At 45.2% G+C, this 26260-nt stretch overlaps 1 protein-coding gene across 1 annotated transcript; it reads left to right on the plus strand.

The window, feature by feature from the left end:
* The first annotated feature begins 23640 nt into the window (after positions 1-23640).
* Positions 23641-25988, plus strand: LOC146640204 (E3 SUMO-protein ligase ZBED1-like). The gene is made up of 3 exons (XM_085358491.1): positions 23641-24980; positions 25157-25409; positions 25541-25988. Exons 1-3 carry the CDS (start codon positions 23863-23865, stop codon positions 25955-25957), a joined length of 1788 nt encoding a protein of 595 aa, XP_085214617.1. The 5' UTR covers positions 23641-23862; the 3' UTR covers positions 25958-25988.
* The last annotated feature ends 272 nt before the right edge of the window (positions 25989-26260 follow it).

Consider the following 26260-nt stretch of genomic DNA (forward strand, 5'->3'; position numbering starts at 1 on the left):
TTAGTTCATTTAACCAAAACACATAAAATAAAATAACTGAAAATATGTCTAAAAGAATTGAAAACTATTCAGACTCTTTATGTAACCTGTTCAACTGCTCATGAAAACAAATCAGCCAATCACACAGCAGTAACTCAGTGCATCCTGACAAGTAGACATGGTTAAAAGTTCAGACTGAGCATCAGTGTGAGGAAGAAATGGTATTTAAATGGTTGTTCAGACATGGTTTGGTCCCACGTGTTGGTCTGAGTACTTGAAGCTGCTCATCTGTTGGGATTTTCCCACACGACTATCTGTAGGGTTTACAGAGAATGGGCTGAAAACCAGACAGTAACTCAAACAGCCACTCATTATTCCCAAGGTACCATACTGATGAGCTACAGCAGCAGCAGCAGAGCTCTCTGTGCGGCTCTCCTGCAGGATGCTGAGGTACAGTTCACGTGGACCCAGCAACACTGGACAGCAGAAGTTTGGGGAAATATTACCTGGTCTGAGTCTTGATTCCCGCAGTGACAGAGAGATGGCTGGATCAGAACTTGGTGTGAACATGAAAGCAAATATTCATTCTATCTCACACTGCATTAGCAGTCAGGCTGCTGACAATAAAGAATTCAAGCAGTTCTTGAAGAAAAAGACTTAACAGTAGTACTAGCAAGATGTACCTGATAAGGTGGATGGTGAATGTAACATTTAACAGCAATGGCTTGCAGGCTTCTTCATTTACGTTTTTGATGTTTGATGTAATGTGAACATAAGGCCACTAGATGGCAAAGTCTGTTAAGGTGCGGAACAACCCTTTTATGTAACTGCGCTGTACTTTGGTATTATCTGAGATAACCACGAAGGGACGGATGAGAGAGGTGGGTTCTGTATCTTGTCCTTATATGTGCCATTGTTCATGAATTTGGCCCATTTTCCTCATTCTATTGGAGTTATTTCAGCTGTGGAATACAATACTGTGGCTAATTTATTGCCTGGAAGGCCTGTCCAGTCTCATAAATATTCATGGAGAATTCTCCCTTTCTTCCCTTTTGTGACAGGATCTCATCTTTTAAACTGCGGTGTCCTGTTTAAGTCACGGGGCCAGATATGTGATTGGGTGGACCACACTGAGAACCAAGTTTTCTCAGTGCGACATCAATCTACGACCGCTATTGTGCTCTTCTATACAACACTGATCACAGAGGGATTACACTTCTTTGCCTTCCTGCAGAATTTTCATTACTGAAGAGACACATTTCTTAGTAATACTACGTTTGTCTTTTTATGTGAAATGTGGCCCGTCTGAGGTAGACGTTTCATTTTGATACTGATGACGATGACTCATTCATTTCCACGTTTAAAGACTGGACGGTGAAATTTCACAGTCAGACTGACACAAAGTCAGCTCGGTTTGAATCTCGTGGCTTCTGGAGGAAACCGCTCCGACCATGTTCTAATAAAAGAAGGAAATCTGCATCTCGGTTTTGCTCCTGCAGCCTTCTCCTCCCTATCTCTGTCTTTCTCAGCCAGAGTGAAAACAGTCCTCCAGTTGCCGGTGACCCACTTGCCTACAGCACCAGAGGAAGAGAACCGGAGGAGTAGGAGAAAAGGGGCGGGGAGGAGGTAGAGGTGAAAACATGTGGGAGACTGCTATGATTAATGTGCTTTCAGAGCTGGAGTGAGTGAGAGAGTGAGAAAGCGCAAGAGAAAGAGTGAGAGAGAGAGAGCAGAACAAGGGCACCTGTGATACGTGGTGATGGTGGAGAGAGAACAAGTAGGCTTTGGTGAGGTACGCTCAACAAATAAATGATCCTATCTTCATTTTAATGCATCCATGTGAAACTGTGAAGCATAAAAGTAATTCAAGGTTCTTTATTCGTCACATGCATAGTTATACAGGTATAACACACAGTGAAATGAAACCTGACACCATTATATATAATATATAGATTAGGTGAATGTGCAGTAGTGGCATGTATGCAGCAAGCAGGTGAATTCTGTACATTAAGTGAATTAAATAACAATAAACAATCTGACCATTTTACAGAATAGACAATATTACAACCAAATTCCCCCTTGTGGGACAATTAAAGGATTATTCTATTCTATTCTATTCTATTCTATTCTACATGAACATATTTATAATTAAAGGAATTTGAAATGTACATTGTGCCTCTGAGTTTAGAGTGTCTGGAAGAGAGTCCTGAGTCCTGTCTCAGTTACTTATGGATGTGAGAGGGCGGGTGTGTGTGTTTAGGGCACGGATGGCTTGGGGATAGAAGCTCCTCTTGAGTCTCTCTGTCCTTGCCCGGATGATGTGGAACCTTCTACCAGATTACAGAAGTTGGAACAGTTTGTTGCCAGGATGGGACGGGTCCTTCAGTATCTGCGCTGCTCTAGTCCGGCATCTCCTGGTGTAGGTGTCCTGAAGCGGGGGGAGAGCAATCCTGCAGCAGCGTTCTGCTGTACGGATCACTCTCTGGAGAGCTTTTTGGTCCTTAACACAACTGTTCCCAAACCACGATGTGATGTTCTGTGTGAGGATGCTCTCCACAGCGCCTGTATACAAAGTCCTGAGGATCTTTGGAGAGACTGAACTTCCTCAGTTGTCAGAGGTGATACAGGCACTGCCTAGCCTTTTTGGTCTGGACCTGAATGTGGGCAGCCCATGTCAGGTCTGAGCAGATGTGGACACTGAGATACTTGAAGGACTGCACCCTCTCCACTAGAGCTCCATTGATGATAATGGGCTTGTAGTCTCTGTGCTGACTCCTTCTGAAGTCCACCAACGTTCAGCTGGAGATGGTTATCCTGGCACCATGATGCCAGATTCTTCACTTCATGTAGGCCGCCTCATCATTGTTGGAGATGGCGCCCAACACCACTGTGTCGTCAGCGAACTTCACAATGGTGTTGGAGCCGTGAGTGGTGACACAGTCTGAAGTGCAGAGGGAGTAGAGCAGTGGTGAGAGGACACACCCCTGTGGTGCTCCTGTGTTGATGGTGATGCTGTTACCTCACCAATTCAGCAGGAATTATACCTGCAAAGTCAGAGTGATAGCTTAACATCAGGCGATTTTCTTTCTTGGATAAGAACTCCACTTTGCCTGTTTTCCCTGTGTGTTTTCTGATGACCATTAAGGCAGAAATGTGAATGCCCCAATGACTCTACAGGTACGACAGTGATTTATAATATACCCTGGTTTTATCCTCTTGATACCAGAAGATCAATGGCACCACAAAGAAAGGGGTCGATTCAATTCTGATTCTTCCAAATGTTAATAAAACCTTTGACGAACAGTACGCTAACCTGGAGCATCACTTCTTCAGAGACTTCAAATTTAAAGCTTCGCAGTGGTTCCATATTCAATTCACTTCAATTTGTATATATATATAATTACAACAACAGTTGCCTCAAAGCACTTTAGTAAGGTAGACCCTACAGTAATTCAGAGAGAACAGAGAAAACTGCAACAATCATTTGACCCCCGATGAGCAAGTGATTTGGCGACAGTGGGAAGGAAAAACTCCTTTTTAACAGGAAGAAACCTCTTCTAGAACCAGGCTCAGGGAGGGGCGGCCAAAGATACGTGGTGTAAGAGAGCCAAAAATGAACATTAACTAATGATTAATCACCATGATTAATCACTTAGGGTGTGAATGTGTATAAACACATTCTACTTTTAAATAGGAACAACAAGTAAGCCTGCAGTGCGAGAGCGAAGTGCTCTGATAGATGGGCCGGATTATTTAAGACCTTGTATGTGAGGAGCAGGATTTAAAATACAATTCAATAAACTGTGCTCTCTGTTTCTAGTCACCATCAGTATCCTTGCTGCAGAATTTTGGATCAACTGATCAATTGCTGTTTGGATTTAGAGGCCATGAAAATAACTGTGACATGGTGAATGGCTTTGGATAATTACTGGATCCTGACCCTACTACTGTCTGTCTGAGCTGTTAGACTCCTCATTGCACCACATTTGGGTTTGGGCTATTAAGCTTTTCACTTTTTTGTATTTCTGTTTAACCGAGCTCCTTCTTTTGTCTAACTGAATTTTTAAAAATAAATTCTTAAAGTTTAAATTAAATTAAATCAAAGATTTAAAAATCATGTTTATTCTATTGTACAAGTAAGTTGTGTTTTTCTGTACTGGGGCGATCGTGGCTCAAGAGTTGGGAGTTCGCCTTGTAATTGGAAGGTTGCCGGTTCGAGCCCCGGCTTGGACAGTCTTGGTCGTTGTGTCCTTGGGCAAGACACTTCACCCGTTGCCTACTGGTGGTGGTCAGAGGGCCCGGTGGCGCCAGTGTCCGGCAGCCTCGCCTCTGTCAGTGCACCCCAGGGTGGCTGTGGCTACAATGTAGCTGCCATCACGTGTGTGTGAATGGGTGGATGACTGGATATCTAAAGCGCTTTGGGGTCCTTAGGGACTAGTAAAGCGCTATATAAATACAGGCCATTTACCATTTACTGTTGAGTGTGCTACAGCAACACGATATGAGGAGTTTGAAGAGTTTACACAGAAGGAAAGTGTCCCGTGTAGATGTCTGGACATACGTTTTCAGGATGTCTTTTGTGTCACCTGAGATGACTTTTCATCTTTGCCTTTTTAACCAAATCTCAATGATGTTAAGATGTCTAGGGAAATCTTTTTCAGTATGTTTCTGCTGTGAGTCATCATCGTCCACTACTTTTATTTCCTGGCTAAATAAACAGTTGCTGTAGCCTTTATGTTTTGAGGATTGAGTGATCTTTGAAGCTTACAACAAAGAAAAAACTTGTGCCTCAGAATCCTCGGTTCATGCTGACAATTCAACCAGGATAAGCTTATGGAACAGTTTTAATGATTTACGTTAAATAACTGCTCCTCTGACCAACATCGTTAAAGTGTTCTACAGTTTGAAGACGGTTTTGTCAAATGGATTCGAAGTGATCCAGACCAGGGTCAATTCAAGATTCAAAGCATTTATTGTCATGCAAAGAAAAAACATTTCTCTGTACAATGAAATACTTTCTCTGCTGTCCGCACACAGAAGCCGGTTAATATGTACAAATAGATTAAATGTGGAAACAGTACAAACTCATACAACAACTTTCATTATTTTATTCAATATTACACCAAATATTTTTCACAAATCAAATCCGCGTTGTAAATGTAGCATCTGTCGATTCAGCACCTTTAGCTATATTCATAAAATAACCGAGTGAAAATGTCATTTAAACTTTATCATCATTATTATTCCTTTATATATACAAAAATGGATTTTTCTAAATGTCATTAATATCTCCTTCAAAATGTTTTATTTTTTTTAGAATTTCAACATTTTCAACAGAATAGATAATAGATGATTTGAATAGTTTTAATGATTTTATTACCTATTAAGTTGTTTCCGTTCTAAATTGTTTACTTTCATTGACCTTTAGTCGGGTGTTGTCAGGTTTGTTGAGTTTAAAAAGTCAAGATTAACTGTGGACCATTTCACAGCTCGAGTCATCTGACTGTAACACTTGATCTAGGCTAGCAGTACTGTGTTAACACTACAGTGAAGTGTACTGGTGACAGGTCTTTCTGGTATGCCGTGTAAGCCCACTATAATAATTAGCACATGACAATAATCTCCTCCTAGTTTTCTATTTGATTTTTGTAAATGAAATAAATATAAATGATCAAAAAGTATCAGGATAGAAAACCATCGGATAAAAAATCCAGCATAAAAAGTTCAGTTTCACTGCAGCAGTTCAGACACTGCTGGGTGGTTTGGTAACTTAGATGTAGCAAATCTTAAGGTTCAAACCACCCAAGGAGAAGATTAAAGCTTGGAGACTCCTCACCAGTCAGAACTGAAGGAGCCTATTGGAGAAAAGGTAAGGTGAAGGATCTCGAATAACCTCGAGCGAGTCCAGTTTCTTTTATTTAGGATTTGGACACGCTGTGACGTGGAAGACGACTCCAAAGTCATGTTTTGTCTTCAAACCATGAGCACTATAAGTGTTTGTAATGCTTTCCTTTTTTCTTTTCCTCATTAGTGTATTGGTGACTGGAGGGGTCTTTCAAAAAATCTACTCTCTCTCTACATAATGCATCATCGTTTTATGAGTACGATTACACCGTTATAATCGTTGTCATGTTTTGTCAGTTATTACAAGCTAAATTTGAAAGCCAAGCTTTTAAACATCAACTAACCTTTTTTAAATAGATTTTAAAAAAACTATAATTTATGCTCCTAGAGAAGAATCCCACACACGACTCCTGTGATGTAAGCAGATCAGTCATCAGTGTAATTCAGACAATAACGTCCCTGCGGGGGAAACTTAATTCGCAGGCAGTCAATCAAAGCAATCAACCACATATCAAGCTGGAAAAAACAACAACAGGAGTAATAGGACATCCTCTGTCTAATGAACAAATGAGACCTGCATATTAACTAATAATGAAATGATAATGCAGAAATACCAGGCTGATTTTTACTAGTTTTGAAGTAACACATTAATGCAATTTATGAACCAATCAGTCAGGATAAAGGGAGTTTTAAATGTGCATCTGATAGGTTTGCTGGCACAGACCTATTGCTGGAACGACCAAGACAATTCTACTACAACAGCAAAAGCATTAGACACCAGGCTGAACTCTTTGGGTAATCTCGTGCACGAGGGAGAGAACTGACGAGCGCTGTTCCTGACGCTTGAACCCCAGTCACTCTCAGTATGCTCCCCCATAGCACTGCTCTTTATTGTGGTTGCATGAATATGCACGAGTATATTAACATATGACATCTTACACAGGCATGCATATAAAGTACCAGTCTGTATGTACGTGTAGGTGTGTGTGCGTGTGTGTGTGTGTGTGTGTGTGTGTGTCACAGATGTGACCCTGTGAAGACTCCCCAGACCTGCTGGCTCCAGGGAGTCCAGCAGTTCACTTACACTCAAACAGATATAGGCGTGTTTGCTATACCACATATCAAAAGAGAAGATACAACCTCTCTCATGACCCTAGGAAGCGTGTGATCCTCTGAAGAGGAGTGAACGTACTCCCCTCTTCACGGTACACAGGGTTGTTGCAGACCTCCTAGGATGAGACATTCTTTCCATCTACAAACGATTATATACTTCAAAGCATAAATGAGTATATGTTTCCAAGCATAAATGACAATCCAACAATATAACCCTAACAGCATCATATTTGATGATAATGGTAATGACAGTGATGCTGACACCATGGAGCACCTTTGGGCCCACGCTGTAAATGTCAGGGGTGAGTGAGAGTGCTTGTGTTGTTTGGACTCTGTAGGACTGTACCGCACCGCTCCCGCTTGCCTCCTATTCTCTTTTTAGCCCAACATTTTTTCCAGTGTGCCCTATATAATGTCCCACTTTGCAATTAGGTCTGCTTCTGCTGTACAGAGAGGAACAGCTAGATGGAGATTTCGTCTGTGCTGCAGATTGTCGTGCGTGTGTGTGTCTGTCAGGTCATCTGTGATCCAGCCTCGCGCTGTTCTAAACTTTCAGACTGCCTTTAGTTGCATGTGAAATTGGGTTCGCTTGCAGACATGTCCTGACAGACACCCCGCCTGCCATTCTCTCGAGAGCTGGTCATGCCTCTCTCAACTCTTCCTCTTTCTCTTCTGCTTCCCTTTGTGTACCTCCTCTACTACAAGTCACCAGTCCCATTATACACAGAAACCTGTGATCCAGTCATCTAAATAACTCTCCATTCTGACCTTGGTTTTCTATTACGTCCTGTATAAGAAGCTGTGCTCCTCTAACAGTTGGTTTATTACAAATACTGAAATGGCCCACTAAAGCATCTTAGCAGAGATCTAATGCTACATGCATGACCTCCCTCTCAGTGTGGTTAATTAGTTGCCATAGCAACATGGTCTTCTCTGGCTATGAGCTCAAGACCCCCAACTCATCCAACCGTACATCATATAGCATGTCCAGATGTCTGCTCTTTGTCCTCGGTGCTTGAAGAAATTTATACACAGATGAAAACGTAAACGTGCTGACAGCAGTGATTTTAGAGATAAGATCTGAGAAAAGCAGGACTATTATACACTGCTTTATATCTTTGCAGCACAGTTGCTTGCTCCCAAGGTATTTCAAACATACAGTGATTAATCTTATGCCAGAAAAAAGCAGAGATTTTTGCATATTTTCTCAAAGAAATTGTTTTTTACATAAATCCTAGGCTGGGTAGTAGGTTAGAGCAATAACACAAGGGGACGCAAATACAATTTAGGTTCAGGTGGGGCAAACTGGGGACGACACTTTGTAGAATAATTACACACAGGCACTGTGACATTCCTATGATTTTGTCAACTGGTTTGAAGCCTCAAATTTGCTAATTTGTCCATCCACACAACAACACTCACCAGTCACTCAATGCAACACTTATAATAATGCAAAATGTTTTGCATTAATACAGTTTAAATGAGTGAATGATAAACAAATTCATCCCTGTGCAGTTTGCAGTTATAAAAATTAGAAATCAGCCATACACATGAAAAAGGTTTTGGTGCATTGGACATTTAAACATGAAAGTCTAACTATATTTCCTAAATAATAATAATAATAATTTTAATAACAATAACAAAAGAGTCAGTTCTTTGGCTGTTGCAATGAAAAACATGTCTTAGGACATTGGGTAGACTGTTCTACTTGAAGAGGTGAGGTGAAGTACTTTACACATGGTATGATTATTAATCCAGGTAAAGAACTCCAACAGTGGCCTCTGTGAAAATCGCTTTTATTAAATACCAAAGTTGTAAGGCGTTAGAGAGCACAGTCAAGCTTAAAACTCAATGAGCTCTGCAACAGTTTTTTTAAAATGTGTGTGTGAGAGAGAGCTAGTGTGAGACGCTGGGGCAAACAAAAGCTTACTTGACCTAGGAAATGAAGCACAATGTAAATGCATGGGCAATTTCCATTGTGCGAAGAGAAGGCAAGGAGAAGGAAAAGGTGCAGCCGATAAGAGACTAATGAGAAAAAGGAAACAATGAATAGAAAGGACAGAAGCAAAAATGTTGAAAGGCACATGAAGAACGAAGCTTCAAAATAAAGTACGAAGAAAAAGAAAAGAGGAACAAAGAAGAAACTCAAACAAACAGCCGGGGGTGTTACAAGAAGCCAATGAAAAGGGAAAACGCTCGTTAAACAACAAGAAGGAAATACGACGAAATCCAAGAATGAATATCCAAAATCACAGAGACTAGAAAACAGATTTATAACTGAAACAATGGATTACAAAGACCATATCAGAACGTGGCATCAGCCATCTTACCTACAGTACCTTCTTCCATCTTTCATCAGCAGAAAAGTTGTTTGAAAGAGAATTTAAGCATCCCTACATTTTTTAAATTCATAGTTTTATTCTCATCTCGTGGTTATAGTACAAAGAGTTGTTGTACAACGTTCTGCAAACACTACAATACATGTACTTTAACTGCACTCATACAAAATGAGTGCGTCTGATGACTAAACCCAACTGTAGTGACACATAAGCACTTTTACTTAAGTACTTGGCAGTTAATTATACAGCATATTTAAAACGTTGCTTTCAGTTGTATATCAGAGTCATCTGAAGAGTGAGCTGCCTGCATGCACCACACAGAGCTGGTGGTGACCCTGTAGAGCCTGCACTGGTGTGAAAACACACAGAACACGAAGCAAACGAAGGCCACAGGCTGGAAACTGAGATATAAAGTTGATCTTTATGTCACAAGTGTTGCTGGAGCTTCCACACCTGTGCACTGTTCTGACATCAGCTGCTGTAAACTGGGCCGACTGGATGAATTTCAAAAGTATCCACAGCTGGAGAGCCAGTCAGAGGCAATTCCTGCAATTATTTTTTCCTTGACTGTTTATGTGCACAAAGGAAATTTGAAAAGGCTGAACCTGTAATGAAATATTGCTTCCTGAAATTGTAATTCTGCTTTTGGCTTGTGTTCAGTAAAGCAATGCAAATGTAAAAAGGAGGAAATCTGAACTCTGCAGTTATCAGCTGGTGTTCGGTAGCAATCAGACAATGCATGAGATCGGCTGATCTGCTGCATTTCTGGCAGTGCTTTATTCAGGTGTCTGAAAGAACTAATAATTTGCTCAATTATTTCTTTATGTGTCACAAAAATATCTGCTATTGTCAGAAAAGGTCATTTTAGTCTATGTTGTGAACATTTTACTGACATGCAGTGTCTTCAAAGTGACTTGTTAGATGCCATAATTAACTTTGGATTTGCTTCCTTTGAAGTGGAATCACTTTTCCAAATGACCTGTTATTACCACAATTTCTCAGACTCATCGCTGCCATGTGCACTGTAATGTCCTCTACTTAGAATAACAACTATAAAGTGGCATAATGGGCAGCACTGCTGGCTCACAGCAAGACGATCCCTAATTTCTGGCAAGGAGCCTGCTGTGTGAAGTTTGCATGTGCCTGTCTGAGCGTCCTCACACAATTCAACAACACGCACGTTGGATTAATGCGTGGTTCTAAATTAGCCGCAGGTCCGGTTGTTGTGCAATTATAGGAGATCAAAGCAAAAGAAAATACCTGGATGGACAGAGCTGGACAGTCAGCACATGCACACAGACTGCCAAGTAATCTAACCTGACAAACAAAAAGAAGCTGTCAGCTAGGAAATCAAATCACTGTTCTGACCTGCACATCATTTGTTTAATCTATGTAAGAAACACCAAGCAAGGTAAAGAAAGGCAGAACAGAATAGCAAACATCAGATCAGCAGGAGTTATCCAATTAGACCATTGGTAAACAGCAACATAACTACTGACGTTTTTGGAGAGGATTCTCCTCTCTGTATTGATCAGTGTTGGAGGTGTCACTGCTGAGCAGCTGATTGGCTATGGCACAAACAGCAAATTTGATGGCAATGTTCTCTGTAAGTGTAGATGGATATCTACTACATATGTATTTTATTAATTAAAAAAAAATCTTTATGCTTGATTCTGACAAGGCAAAACATCGTAAGGGATAACATCAATTAAATTCAATTTTATTTATATAGTGCCAAATCACAGCAACAGTCACCTCAAGGCGACTCACATAGTGAGTGAGAAAGGTGACTAGAAAGGAAAAACTCAATGCATCATGGGAATCCCCGGCAGCCTACGTCTATTGCAGCATAACTAAGGGAGGATTCAGGGTCACCTGGTCCAGCCCTAACTATATGCTTTAGCAAAAAGCAAAGTTTGAAGCCTGATCTTAAAAGTAGAGATAGTGTCTGTCTCCTGAATCCAAACTGGAAGCTAAAATGACTCCAAGGTTCCTCACAGTGTTACTGGAGGCCAAGGTAATGCTCTGAAAACAGTATTTCTTATAAATCAGCAGTATAATAATTAGATAGATAATAGACTCCAATTATCTATCTAATAGATACTGCGCTGTAGGTATTACAGCACAGTACCTGTAATACCTACAGCGTGCTCTAATCACTCTAATAGGATATTATGGTCGACAGTATCGAATGCTGCACTGAGGTCTAGCAGGACCTTAGTGCATCGTAACATCTTAATTGCAGCAAAACTAAAGGAGGATTCAGGGTCACCTGTTCCAGCCCCAACTATATGCTTTATCAAAAAGGAAAGTTTGAAGCTTAATCTTGAAAGCAAAGATGGCGTCTGTCCAAACTGGGAGCTGGTTCCACAGAAGAGGAACCTGAAAGCTTTGTCTCCCATTCTACTTCTAAATATCCCATCCACTGTCCTTTTGTACAGGGAGTGCAGAATTATTAGGCAAATGAGTATTTTGTCCACATCATCCTCTTCATGCATGTTGTCTTACTCCAAGCTGTATAGGCTCGAAAGCCTACTACCAATTAAGCATATTAGGTGATGTGCATCTCTGTAATGAGAAGGGGTGTGGTCTAATGACATCAACACCCTATATCAGGTGTGCATAATTATTAGGCAACGTCCTTTCCTTTGGTAAAATGGGTCAAAAGAAGGACTTGACAGGCTCAGAAAAGTCAAAAATAGTGAGATTGTCATGGTCCCTGTGCCTGCCCAGCCGGCCTCACAAGGCTACACTTGTGTTTTTGCTTTTTCTCTCTCTCCCCTACCTCTCTGCCTGGGCGGAGCTCACAGCTGGCTCCCACCCTTGGCTCACACAGCTGTTGGCGATCAGCTGATGGCGATCAGCTGATTACCGGTCTACTATTTGAGGCTGGGTCACAGATCCTCTCATCGCTGGATGATTGAGCTACTGACGTTAGTCTTTCTTTTGGTCTTATACCTACCTTCGGGATTTGTGAGTGATTTCTCCCTTCCCTATTCCAGTTTATCTTCCCGGACCTGTGACCTCCCCGCGGTACGGACGTGTGTGAGTCGGATGTAAGGACGTGAGCGAGCGTGAGAGAGAGAGAGCCTTCCCTGGAACCCTGACCTTTCCCCCCGTCACTGTATATAGTATTGCACTGGTGTGTAAATAAATCGTGTTCTGATACGTCAACCTGCTCTGCGCTTGAGTCCCTGCTTTCAGTTTGTGACAGAGATATCTTGCAGAGGGATGCAGCAGTCTCAAAATTGTAAAGCTTCTGAAGCGTGATCATCGAACAATCAAGCGTTTCATTCAAAATAGTCAACAGGGTCGCAAGAGGCGTGTGGAAAAACCAAGGTGCAAAATAACTGCCCATGAACTGAGAAAAGTCAAGCGTGCAGCTGCCAAGATGCCACTTGCCACCAGTTTGGCCATATTTCAGAGCTGCAACATCACTGGAGAGCCCAAAAGCACAAGGTGTGCAATACTCAGAGACATGGCCAAGGTAAGAAAGGCTGAAAGACGACCACCACTGAACAAGACACACAAGCTGAAACGTCAAGACTGGGCCAAGAAATATCTCAAGACTGGTTTTTCTAAGGTTTTATGGACTGATGAAACGAGAGTGAGTCTTGATGGGCCAGATGTAAGATGGCGCGGCCACGTCCAGACGCCTTCCTGACCGCTCCGCTCCGACTATCCACTTTTCTTGTTTTTTACTTATTTTTTGCTCTGGTTTACATCCCAAAATCCTCTAGTCTTATAGTATACGACAGCGGATCACGTGTAAACATCGGTGCCAAGGTTGCACATCTAATCTTGGACACTTTTAAACCTGACCCTTCCTGGCCGCCAGAGATTCTACGTGGCGCGGAGAACAACAAAGGACGGGCCGCTCAGCCGAGGCGCAGAACAAAGAAGCGCCGGGGAAAACGCGCTGGTATTAGGAACAGACTGAGACAGCAGGCGCATCGCGCACCACTGCCCAGTATCCTACTGGCCAATGTACAATCCATGGAGAACAAGCTCGATGACCTAAGAGCAAGGGTCACCTTCCAACGTGACATGAGGGACTGCAATATTCTGTGCTTCACGGAGACATGGCTGACCCCCACCGTGCCGGACCAGGCCGTAACTCCGTCGGACTCATTCTTTGTGCTCCGCGCGGACAGAACGGCAGAGTCGAACAAAACCAAAGGTGGAGGAGTGTGTTTCATGGTAAACAGAAAGTGGTGTGATGCCAGGAGCATTTCTACTCTCTCCAGCGGCTGCTCGCCACATCTGGAGTTCCTGAGTATTAAGTGCCGCCCTTTCTATCTGCCCCGTGAGTTCACCTCGGTCATCGCCACGGTGGTCTACATCCCACCCCAAGCGGACACAGGTATGGCTTTGTCCGAATTACATGATGTGCTGAGCTCGCTTCAAAACAAGGACCCGGGCGCAGCCCTCATTGTAGCAGGAGACTTCAACAAAGCGAACCTCAGAAAAGTCATGCCAAACTTTTACCAGCATGTCTCGTGTCCAACGAGAGGGGATCGGATTTTGGATCACTGCTACACGCCATACAAGCAGGGCTACAAAGCTGTCTCACACCCGGCTTTTGGGAAGTCTGACCACAACGCCATCTTCCTCATTCCCCAGTATAAACAAAGCATACGGAGGGAAGACGTGACCACGAGGGAAGTAAAACGGTGGACTGCCCAATCAGAAGCTACGCTACAGGACGCACTCAACGACGTAGACTGGGACATGTTCAGAGCATGCGCAGTCGACATCAACGAGTTTACGGAAGTAGCAGTATGCTTCGTCAATATGCTAGCGGAGGAGATTATCCCCACTGCGAGAGTCACCACATTCCTGTCACGGTCTGGCTGGCAGACCGTGGGGATGTGTGGGGAAGGAGGACCCAGGCGCGGTACTCTGTGTATAAACAGTGCGTTTATTTACAGTGATGGAAACAATAACAGTAAATCCCCGTGCTCTCCCGTGACTCCCGTGTCGTGTCTTCCCAAAAGTCCGTGCTCCGTGTTCTCCACTGCCGTGTGTCCACACACACCCCGTGCCTGCTGCCCTCCGAGGTTCCACGCTCCTCCTGAGGGGAAAATGACAGAGGCAGCCGTCAAGACACTTAATTCCAGTAGGCATACACTCAGACTTTAGCTAAGCAGAAGACTAACGTGGAGTCTCATGGAATGATCCCGCGTCGGTGGGAGCTCCAAGACTCTCCTAAGTAGCTCCCCCGACGAGCCCTGATCAGCGGCAGGTGTGTGGCTTCGGGTGTGGCCAGTCCTTCCGCAGGGCCACACCCCTCAGGCCTGCAGGTGGCTGAGCTCCATCCTCCAAGCATCCCCGCAGACATAAACACACACACTCACATCTACAATCATGGAGGAGAGCAGCAGCAATACCAAAATACATATAATAATCATAATAATAATAATATGATACATGACTGCTCAGGGATCCTGGGTCGCCCAGTCCCAGGACCCTGACAATTCCCAAACCAGAAACCGTGGATGGACAGATCGATCCACACTGCAGTAAACGCCAGGACCGCCTCCTACAACGCGGGTCTCGCCACTGGCGATATGAGCGCCTACAAAGCGGCCTCATACGGCGTGCGGCGCGCGGTGAGAGATGCCAAGCACCGGTACCGGGAACGTGTGGAGTCCCGCTTCCACCAGGGCGACACACGGAGTATGTGGCACGGACTACGCACCATTACGGACTACAAAGCCAGGGACACTGCGCCGATCAACGCCGACTCTGCATTCACCAACGAGCTGAATCGGTTCTACGCCCGTTTCGAGGTTGGCCAGGCGGCTAATGCTATCTACCGCCTGACTACCGAGGACAGTGACGTCATCAGCGAGAGACCGGTGACCAGCATCGCGGAGCATGACGTCCGAGCGGCACTGAGGAGAGTGAACACAAGGAAAGCGGCGGGGCCAGACGGCATCACCGGCCGTCTGCTGCGCTGCTGTGCTGACCAGCTAGCAGGTGTGTTCACTTACATCTTCAACGAGTCCCTGGCGAAGTCTGTGGTCCCCACATGCTTCAAAAGATCCACCATCATCCCTGTGCCCAAGAACAGCAAACCCTCATCCCTGAACGATTACCGGCCAGTTGCACTGACCTCGGTAGTAATGAAGGTGTTTGAGAGGCTGCTGAAGAACATCATCTCCTCCTCCATCCCAGACACCACAGATCCGCTGCAGTTCGCCTACAGATCCAACAGATCCACAGAGGATGCCATCGCCCACGTCCTACACACCACTCTCAGCCACGTGGACAAGAAACAGGGTAACTATGTGCGAATGCTGTTTGTTGATTACAGTTCAGCGTTTAACACAATAGTGCCCTGCAGACTGTTCACAAAGCTGAGGGATCTGGGTCTTAACAGCCGTCTGTGTGCATGGGTGTTGGACTTCCTCACTGGCAGAACTCAGGTGGTGAGGGTGGTCAGGTCCTTCTCCAACAGCATCACCATCAACACAGGAGCACCTCAGGGATGTGTCCTCTCGCCAGTGCTCTACTCCCTCTACACTTCAGACTGTGTGGCCACCCATGGCTCCAACACCATTGTGAAGTTTGCTGACGACACAGTGGTGTTGGGTGCCATCTCCAACAACGATGAGGCGGCCTACATGGATGAAGTGAAGAATCTGGCATCGTGGTGCCAGGACAACCACCTCCAGCTGAACGTCAGCAAGACCAAGGAGCTGGTGGTGGACTTCAGAAGGGGTCAGCACAGAGACTACAAGCCCATTATCATCAATGGAGCTCCAGTGGAGAGGGTGCAGTCCTTCAAGTATCTTGGTGTCCACATCTCCTCAGACCTGACATGGGCTGCCCACATTCAGGTCCAGACCAAAAAGGCTAGGCAGCGCCTGTATCACCTACGACAACTGAGGAAGTTCAGGGTCTCTCCAAAGATCCTCAGGATTTTCTATACAGGCGCTGTGGAGAGCATCCTCACACAGAACATGACATCGTGGTTCGGGAACAGCTGTGTGAAGGACCAAAAAGCTCTCCAGAGAGTGATCCGTACAGCAGAACGCTGCTGCAGGATTGCTCTCCCCCCGCTTCAGGACACCTACACCAGGAGATGCCGGACTAGAGCAGCGCAGATACTGAAGGACCCGTCCCATCCTGGCAACAAACTGTTCCAACTTCTGCAATCTGGTAGAAGGTTCCACATCATCCGGGCAAGGACAGAGAGACTCAAGAGGAGCTTGAAACCTGGATCCCCCGTAGCCGGTTACCAAGATTACGTGGAGTACCCTCAGAAGGTCTGCTAGATGATGTTAATGCAGCACTACGGGCAATACCTACAACCACGATTACCGACACTAACAAGCTGATCTACAATACGGCAGCAGTGATCAGTGAGATGCTTGGCTACAAGTTGAACACCGACAAGGGGCAGTACCCTCCATGGAGAAGGAGGCTAGAGGGCAAGATCAAAGTAGCACGGAGGGAGGTTAGCCAACTAACGGAGTTGCAGCAAGGTGCGACAAATAAGGTGCCTAAGAAATACAGCAAGCTGTCCATACCTGAGGCCTTGGAAACTGCCAAGCAAAGACTCACAGCCTTGGCCAGCCGCTTAAGGAGGTACACCAGAGAGATAGAAGGCAGGAGAATAAACCAGCTGTTCTCCACAGAACCAGCAAAGGTGTACTCTCAGTGGCAAGGGAACAATAAGAGAACAGCACCACCAAGGCTGGAGACGGAGCAATACTGGAAGAGCATATGGGAGAAGGATGCAACCCATAACGGCAATGCTCAGTGGCTAGAGGATCTGAGGGCAGACCACAGCGACCTCCCTGAACAGGGTCCAGTAACCATCACAGTGGCAGATATCCAAGAAAGGGTCTCCAGTATGAAGAGTTGGACAGCACCAGGGCCCGACATGGTTCACGCCTACTGGCTGAAGAAGCTGACTGCACTCCACGAGCGTCTGGCAGCACAAATGAACCAGCTGCTAGTTAACGAGAGACACCCGGAATGGCTAACTGAAGGCCGGACGGTCCTGATCCCCAAGGACCCCAAGAAGGGACCGGTCCCCTCCAACTACCGACCAATAACCTGCCTCAGTACTACCTGGAAGCTCCTGTCAGGCATCATATCGGCTAAGATGAACAGGCACATGGGTCAATACATGAGCGGGACACAGAAAGGAATTGGCAAGAATACCAGAGGCGCAAAACACCAGCTACTGGTAGACAGAACAATCAGCCGAGACTGCAAGACCAGACTGACCAACCTGTGCACTGCCTGGATTGATTACAAGAAGGCCTATGACTCAATGCCCCACAGCTGGATACTGGAATGCCTAGAATTGTACAAGATCAATGGGACCCTAAGAGCCTTCATCAGGAACTCAATGGGGATGTGGCGTACAACACTAGAGGCCAACTCCAAGCCCATAGCACAAGTCACCATCAAGTGCGGGATCTACCAAGGAGATGCTCTGTCCCCACTGCTGTTCTGCATAGGCCTGAACCCCCTCAGTGAGATCATTAACAAGACTGGCTACGGATACCGACTACGGAACGGAGCAGTTGTCAGCCACCTCCTGTACATGGATGACATCAAGCTGTATGCCAAGAGTGAACGAGACATCGATTCACTGATCCACACTACCAGGCTATACAGCAATGACATTGGAATGTCGTTCGGACTGGAGAAGTGTAGTCGGATGGTATCAAAGAGAGGGAAGGTAGTCAGAACTGAGGGGATTGAACTACCAGAAGGCAACATTGCAGACATAGAGGACAGTTACAAGTACCTGGGGATCCCGCAGGCAAATGGGAACCATGAAGAGGCCGCTAGAAAGGCTGCAACCACCAAGTACCTGCAGAGGGTCAGGCAAGTCCTGAGGAGTCAGCTGAATGGTAAGAACAAGATCCGGGCCATCAACACGTACGCCCTGCCCATGATCAGGTACCCTGCTGGGGTAATAGGCTGGCCAAAGGAGGAGATAGAAGCCACTGACATAAAGACAAGAAAGCTCCTTACCATGCATGGAGGGTTTCACCCCAAGTCCAGCACCCTGAGGCTGTACGCTAAGCGGAAGGAAGGGGGCCGGGGACTGGTGAGTGTCAGCACCACAGTCCAGGATGAGACAAGGAACATCCAAGAATACATTGGGAAGATGGCCCCAACTGACCGAGTGCTCAGTGAATACCTCAGGCAGCAGAAACCCAAGAAAGAGGAGGGAAACGAGGAACCATCATGGAAGGACAGGCCCCTGCACGGTATGTACCACTGGCAGATAGAGGAGGTGGCTGATATCCAGAAATCCTACCAGTGGCTGGACAAAGCTGGACTGAAAGACAGCACAGAGGCACTAATCATGGCAGCACAAGAACAAGCTCTGAGTACAAGATCCATAGAGGCTGGGGTCTATCACACCAGGCAAGACCCCAGGTGCAGGCTGTGTAAAGATGCCCCAGAGACAATCCAGCACATAACAGCAGGGTGCAAGATGCTAGCAGGCAAGGCATACATGGAACGCCATAACCAAGTGGCCGGCATAGTGTACAGGAACATCTGTGCCGAGTATAACCTGGAAGTCCCGAGGTCAAAATGGGAGATGCCCCCAAGGGTGGTGGAGAATGACCGAGCTAAGATCCTGTGGGACTTCCAGATACAGACGGACAAAATGGTAATCGTGGTAATCGGAGCACTAGGTGCGGTGACTCCCAAGCTAGGCGAGTGGCTTCAGCAGATCCCGGGAATAACATCGGAGATCTCTGTCCAGAAGAGCGCAGTCCTGGGAACAGCTAAGATACTGCGCAGGACCCTCAAGCTCCCAGGCCTCTGGTAGAGGACCCGAGCTTGAAGGATAAACCGCCCGCAGGGGCGTGCTGGGTGTTTATATATATATATATATATATATATATATATATATATATATATATATATATATATATATATATATATATATATATATATATATGCCGAGTATAACCTGGAAGTCCCGAGGTCAAAATGGGAGATGCCCCCAAGGGTGGTGGAGAATGACCGAGCTAAGATCCTGTGGGACTTCCAGATACAGACGGACAAAATGGTGGTGGCTAACCAACCGGACATAGTGGTGGTAGACAAACAGAAGAAGACGGCCGTAGTGATCGATGTAGCGGTTCCGAATGACAGCAATATCAGGAAGAAGGAACACGAGAAGCTGGAGAAATACCAAGGGCTCAGAGAAGAGCTCGAGAGGATGTGGAGGGTGAAGGTAATGGTGGTCCCCGTGGTAATCGGAGCACTAGGTGCGGTGACTCCCAAGCTAGGCGAGTGGCTCCAGCAGATCCCGGGAACAACATCGGAGATCTCTGTCCAGAAGAGCGCAGTCCTGGGAACAGCTAAGATACTGCGCAGGACCCTCAAGCTCCCAGGCCTCTGGTAGAGGACCCGAGCTTGAAGGATAAACCGCCCGCAGGGGCGTGCTGGGTGTTTTTTTTTTTTATATAATGTTCTTCCTCTACACCCCCCCCCAATTTTTGCACATGTCGAAGAGCGTGTCAGGCTACATTTCACTGATTTCACTGTGTGTTATACTTGTATAACTATGCATGTGACAAATAAAGAACCTTGAACCTTGAGATGGATGGGCCCGTGGCTGGATTGGTAAAGGGCAGAGAGCTCCAGTCCCACTCAGACGCCAGCAAGGTGGAGGTGGAGTACTGGTTTGGGCTGGTATCATCAAAGATGAGCTTGTGGGGCCTTTTCGGGTTGAGGATGGAGTCAAGCTCAACTCCCAGTCCTACTGCCAGTTTCTGGAAGACACCTTCTTCAAGCAGTGGTACAGGAAGAAGTCTGCTTCCTTCAAGAAAAACATGATTTTCATGCAGGACAATGCTCCATCACACGTGTCCAAGTACTCCACAGCGTGGCTGGCAAGAAAGGGTATAAAAGAAGGAAAACTAATGACATGGCCTCCTTGTTCACCTGATCTGAACCCCATTGAGAACCTGTGGTCCATCATCAAATGTGAGATTTACAAGGAGGGAAAACAGTACACCTCTCTGAACAGTGTCTGGGAGGCTGTGGTTGCTGCTGCACGCAATGTTGATGGTGAACAGATCAAAACACTGACAGAATCCATGGATGGCAGGCTTTTGAGTGTCCTTGCAAAGAAAGGTGGCTATATTGGTCGCTGATTTGTTTTTGTTTTGTTTTTGAATGTCAGAAATGTATATTTGTGAATGTGGAGATGTTATATTGGTTTCACTGGTAAAAATAAATCATTGAAATGGGTATATATTTGTTTTTTGTTAAGTTGCCTAATAATTATGCACAGTAATAGTCACCTGCACACACAGATATCCCCCTAAAATAGCTAAAACTGAAAACAAACTAAAAACTACTTCCAAAAACATTCAGCTTTGATATTAATGAGTTTTTTGGGTTCATTGAGAACATGGTTGTTGTTCAATAATAAAATTATTCCTCAAAAATACAACTTGCCTAATAATTCTGCACTCCCTGTATTTCTATTGGTCAAGTAAATGTATGTCACACCCCAGTGCAGTTCAACCATCTGGTCTTTAAGTCTGTCATCATTAGCCGTGTCCGGGTCCAAAGTCCGCTGCAGGTCCCAAAGTCAAACGAACACTGTGGCACACTGAGAGTTAAAAACTGTCCTAATTCTTTCATCTTTAATAAAATGATCAGTGTTGCTGCTTTACCAGGTGGAACAATTGAGTTTAACATCCAGGCATTCGGCAATAAGTTGGACTCGTTCCTGGTGGGTGATGGGCTCCGCCAGGGCTGCCCTTTGTCACTGATTCTGTTCATAATTTTTATGGTCAGGATTTGTAGGCACAGCCAAGTGGCGGAGAGCTTTCACTTCGGTGGCTCTCATCTCTGCTTTTTGCGGATGATGTGGTTCTGTTGGCTTAGATTAGATTAGATTAGATTAGATAGAACTTTATTAATCCCTCGGGTGGGTTCCTCTGGGAAATTCGATTTCCAAAAAAGCACATTTTTCATCAGATGATCGCCTCCAGCTCGCACTGGAGCGGTTCGCAGCCAAGTGTGAAGCATGAGAATGAGGATCAGCACCTCCAAATCTGAGGCCATGGTTCTCAGCCGGAAAAGGATGGAGTGACCACTCCGGGTCGGGGATGAGTTCCTGCCCCAAGTGGAGGAGTTCAAGTATCTTGGGGTTTTGTTCACGAATGACGGGACAAGGGAGCCGGAGATCGACAGACGGATTGGTGCTGCACTGGTCCGTCGTGGTGAAGAGGGATCTGAGTGTAAAAGCGAAGCTCTCAATTTACCGTTTGATCTACGTCCCTACTCTCACCTATGGCCACGAGCTGTGGGTAGTGACCGAAAGAACAAGATCACGGATACAAGCGGTGGAAATGAGCTTCCTCCGAAGGGTGGCTGGCCTCTCCCTTAGAGATAGGGTGAGAAGTTCGGCCATCCGGGAGGGGCTCAGAGTAGAGCCGCTGCTCCTCCACATCGAAAGGAGCCAGCTGAGGTGGTTCGGGCATCTGACAAGGATGCCCCCTGGGCACCTCCTGGGTGAGGTGTTCCGGGCATGTCCCACTGGGAGGAGGCCCCGGGGCAGACCCAGGACACGCTGGAGAGATTATATCTCTCAGCTGGCCTGGGAATGCCTTGGTGTTTCCCCGGATAAGCTGGAGGAGGTGGCTGGGGAGAGGGGGGTCAGGGCTTCTCTGCTTAGGCTGCTGCCCCCGTGACCCGGCTAAAGCGGAAGAAGATGGATGGATGGATGGATGGATCCAGGCATCCATGAAAACAGGATTTATTAAATGTAACAGAGTTAGAGGTTAGCAGGAAGTTAGGTCACTAGTTTCCACCTAAACATGATATAGCATGTTCTGACTGAGAGATTTCTGAAAAATTCAAACGTACAGCTCTGCTATCACTTCCAACATAAATGAAGACAGAAAACTAAACAGCAGTGACGTTTGTAGGGTTACTGAAGTTGGGCTAGCTGGTATATAATGATGTGCAACGCGATCGCTAGCTACACAGCTATGTTAGCATAACATAAACACAGTGAAGCTGGAGGATGAACGCTAACTTTTTTCCACTCATGAAAGTTAACGTAACTCCATGAGTTCAAGATGCTGAGGTGTCACCCCTTGTTCACCATGCTTGAAATTTGGTAGTGGACAGTTGTGCTGACATGGCACTCTGTATTATAGCCAAAACTCTCCACTTTGGGGAGATCGTGGCTCAAGTGTTGGCAGTTTGTCTTGTAATTGGAAGGTTGCCGGTTTGAGCCCCAGCTCGGACAGTCTCAGTCGTTGTGTCCTTGGGCAAGACACTTCACCTACTTGTGATGGCCAGAGGGGCCGATGGTGCGATATGTCAATCTGCCCCAGGGCAGCTGTGGTTACAACTGTAGCTTGCTTCCACCAGTGTGTGAATGAATAGTGGAATTGTAAAGTGCTTTGAGGGTCTCGAAAAGTGCTATATAAATGCAATCCATTATTATTATTTGATCTCAGTGTTTCAAAAATCTTGTTGTTTGTTAAGATGCAACTCTAACATGGCAACTGAAGCCGTTAGAGTCTCAGATGAGGTTATTACTAACAACTGATTTATAGATCACAGTACATATATATCTATATATATCTACATATATATATGTGTGTGTGTATGTATAAAATTACAAGTGAACATAATCCATATTAAGCTGCTACAGCCTCCAGTAGAATTTGTTATGTTCCTTTTAGCCCCCAGTTTCTGGTACTCGAACAGTGTTCAATGTGTGTCTGCAGCTGTGGTAAAATACCAGCTACACTCAGATTTGCTGTGAGGTATTTTGATTGAAATTCATTGCTAAATTAAGTTAGTACAGATCCATTAACACCCAATGGACCTACAGCTCTGTGGCCCGAGGCAGTTGCTTGGTGAGAGGTAGATTACTGTACAGAAATGGTGTGAAACATTATTTTGCATGTTTGGACTTGATGTCTTGCTGTGCTGGGTTTTCTGCAGCCGTTGTGACTGCTGTGAATTTCAATATGGGTACCGCTGCTCTTCTCCATGACAAAAAAAAGCCACAAACATACAATGTAGATTAATGTTTCTGACATATGCTTTTAAAACACAGTTTGAGTAGTTATTTCCCTGTAAACGGTCAGAATGTTTCAGATTTTCTACGACAGGGTGGAGTTTTCGTCCCCTCCTCTTCCCTCATATTTTATCAGGGATCAAAATTCCTAATATCCAACCAGATTGATTGACATGGACAAGCAAAGTTTTCTACTGATGCAGTTTTCATGATGGCCGTGCCTCAGCAATGTTCTAAGCAAACGGCTTCACCCACTTCATGACATACATTACATTTCACAGACTCAGAAGAGGAAAAATAACTAGGGGTGTCAAATTATCGCGTTAATTGCGATTAATTAATTACAATGCTATTTAGCGCGTTATGTTTTTTAATCTCGTTAATCTAATTTTTAATCTCTTGACGTCATTGATTTTGTATGAGAGTTGCTATGTTATAAAATCCGTTTTTATGTGCTGGGCTCCTTGTGCTTGACTTGTTGGGGGTGGAGTCACGTCGTGAGGTCAAGGTGAGAAGTGGTGATTAGCTTACAGTGTGGATATGGAGGCGCATCTGAGAGTTGTTGGCCCAATGAACGGGAAATTTGTATTTCATAAACGCCCCGACGGCACCATTGACAAAGGTAAAGTGGTCTGCCTAGAGTGTAAGAAGGAGTTTGCTTACCACCGAAGCAGCTCAAGTTTGGCCTATCACCTCAACGCAAAGCACCCAGCCGCGAGTGCAGCAACAGCTAGCAGTGAAGACGTTAGCAATATAGCAAGCCAGAGCAAAGCTTTTCGCCAAACAAAACTAGAGAATACCCCTCGTATGAGCAAGTCTGCAACCGACAGGCTGACTAATGTTATTGCCAAGTGGATAGCGATGAACTGTAGGCCGATAAATATAGTAGAGGACGAAGGATTGACAGAGGTGTTGCAAATTGCGTCCAATGACCCGTCATACAAGCCGCCGTGCAGGACTACAGTAACGACCAAAATCAGCAAAATGTACGACGGCGAAAAGAAAAACAAACTTGAGATTTTGGCGGAGGATTCTCCCAACTGTGTTGCTATAACCGGAGATCACTGGACCTCAGCTGGCAACCACAGCTATTTTGGGGTGACTGGACACTTTATTGATAGTGAGTGGAACCTCAACTCATTTGCACTGACCGTCATGAGAACAGAAACCAGGCACTTTGCTGATAAATGCGCCGAACAGTTCCTCAAGGTAGCAAATGACTGGGGTATTGAAAACAAGATATCCACCATTGGCACAGACAGCGCAGCAAACATGCTGGCTGCTATGAGAGCACTTCCATATGAGCACATCGCCTGCAATGCTCACATTCTCCAGAGGACCATCACGGTATGTCTCGATAGCAGTGGTTTTGTCGGTGTACTGGCAAAGTGCCGCAAGATTGTTGGTCATTTTAAACAAAGCCCTGCGAGTACCACAGAACTTAACCAACAACAAGTAGCACTCGGAAAGAAGAGCGATCAACTTATACAGGATGTACCCACCAGGTGGAACTCGACTCTCGCAATGGTCTCACGCCTCCTATGTAACCGAGAGGCTGTCCAGGCTACGTTGGACCAACAGAACCACAGGTTGGTCTTGCCAACCGAAGCTGAGTGGGCGAAACTGCAGAGGCTGGAGCTCCTGCTTGAACCATGCAAGTAAGTTCAAATAAACACCTTCCCATTTTAATTATATAAACTACTGTTACATGTGTAAAATCAAAATTAATGAACATAACAAGGAACTTTTAAGGACAATTAAATTGGAAATCAGTTACACTTTGATTTAAATGAATCCAGCTAGGTTTATTTAGCAAACCTCTCCACCTCTGCAGGTATGTGACAGAGCTGCTGGGTGGTGAGGCCTACGTCTCTTGCTCTGTAGTGCTGCCTGCTTTTCGCCATCTGTACCGTGTCATGGACATTACTGATGATGATCCTGCCTACGTGGTGAAGTTCAAGAATGCCTTCCAGAAGGATCTGGCAGCACGACGAGCTAATGGCAACGAGATATGGTTCGAGGTGGCCACAGCATTGGATCCACGGTTTAAGGATTTGAAATGTCTTCCAAGAGAAAAGAGGGAACAGGTAGGACAATAAGGTTAAGCTGGACTAATGAGTCCAATTCATTATCAAATCAAACTTTTATTTATTATATGGAACACAAAGTTCTTTACATTCATTCATTCATTCATTCATTCATTCATTCATTCATTCAGGTGTGGACCATTCTGGAGAATATGCTCCAGGCAGCAGAGCCCAGAAGAGCAGATAGTCTCCAGCCCTCCACAGAGGATGATGGACCAGCTCAGAAGAAGAGGAGGAGCGAACTCCTTCTGGGGTCTGACTCTGACTCAGAAGATGGAATTGAGTCTGGAGAGCTGCAGCGCTACAGAGCAGAACCCAGCATCAGTATTGATGACTGTCCCCTACAGTGGTGGTATGCTCACTCAGGAGTCTATGAAAAGCTGTCAGTCCTAGCACAAAAGTACCTGGCCTCCCCAGCTACCTCTGTACCCTGTGAGAGACTCTTTAGCCTTGCAGGCCACATAGTGCAAAAGAAAAGGGCAGCCTTGCTTCCAGAAAATGTTACCAGGCTGGTGTGTCTTAGCGACTGGCTGAGGAAGAAGAAATGAGACACATGTGGTCAGCATAGCTGCTGTGTCATTTGTAGCCTACTAGAATAGATTGCTTGATGTTCAGCACTTTTTTTTGTGATGGAAGAATACTTTGATGTGCTAACTTGCAGCACTGCAATGTCAGTTTTATTTTTCATTATCTGAAGCAGAGGAATTTCAGTGCTGTATTGCTCAGAAAAGAGCAACTCTGATGTGCTAACTTGCAGCACTTAATTTATTTGATTTTATTTGTATTTATTTTTCCACTTATTTTACAAAAGAATACAACAGTATGTAAATGGTTGCATCTGTTTAACGTTT

Source organism: Diplotaxodon limnothrissa, linkage group LG1, assembly GCF_057381915.1.
Source record: "Diplotaxodon limnothrissa isolate DT_005_m linkage group LG1, D_limnothrissa_male_GT1.1, whole genome shotgun sequence".
In the NCBI taxonomy this organism is placed as follows: Eukaryota; Metazoa; Chordata; class Actinopteri; order Cichliformes; family Cichlidae; genus Diplotaxodon; species Diplotaxodon limnothrissa.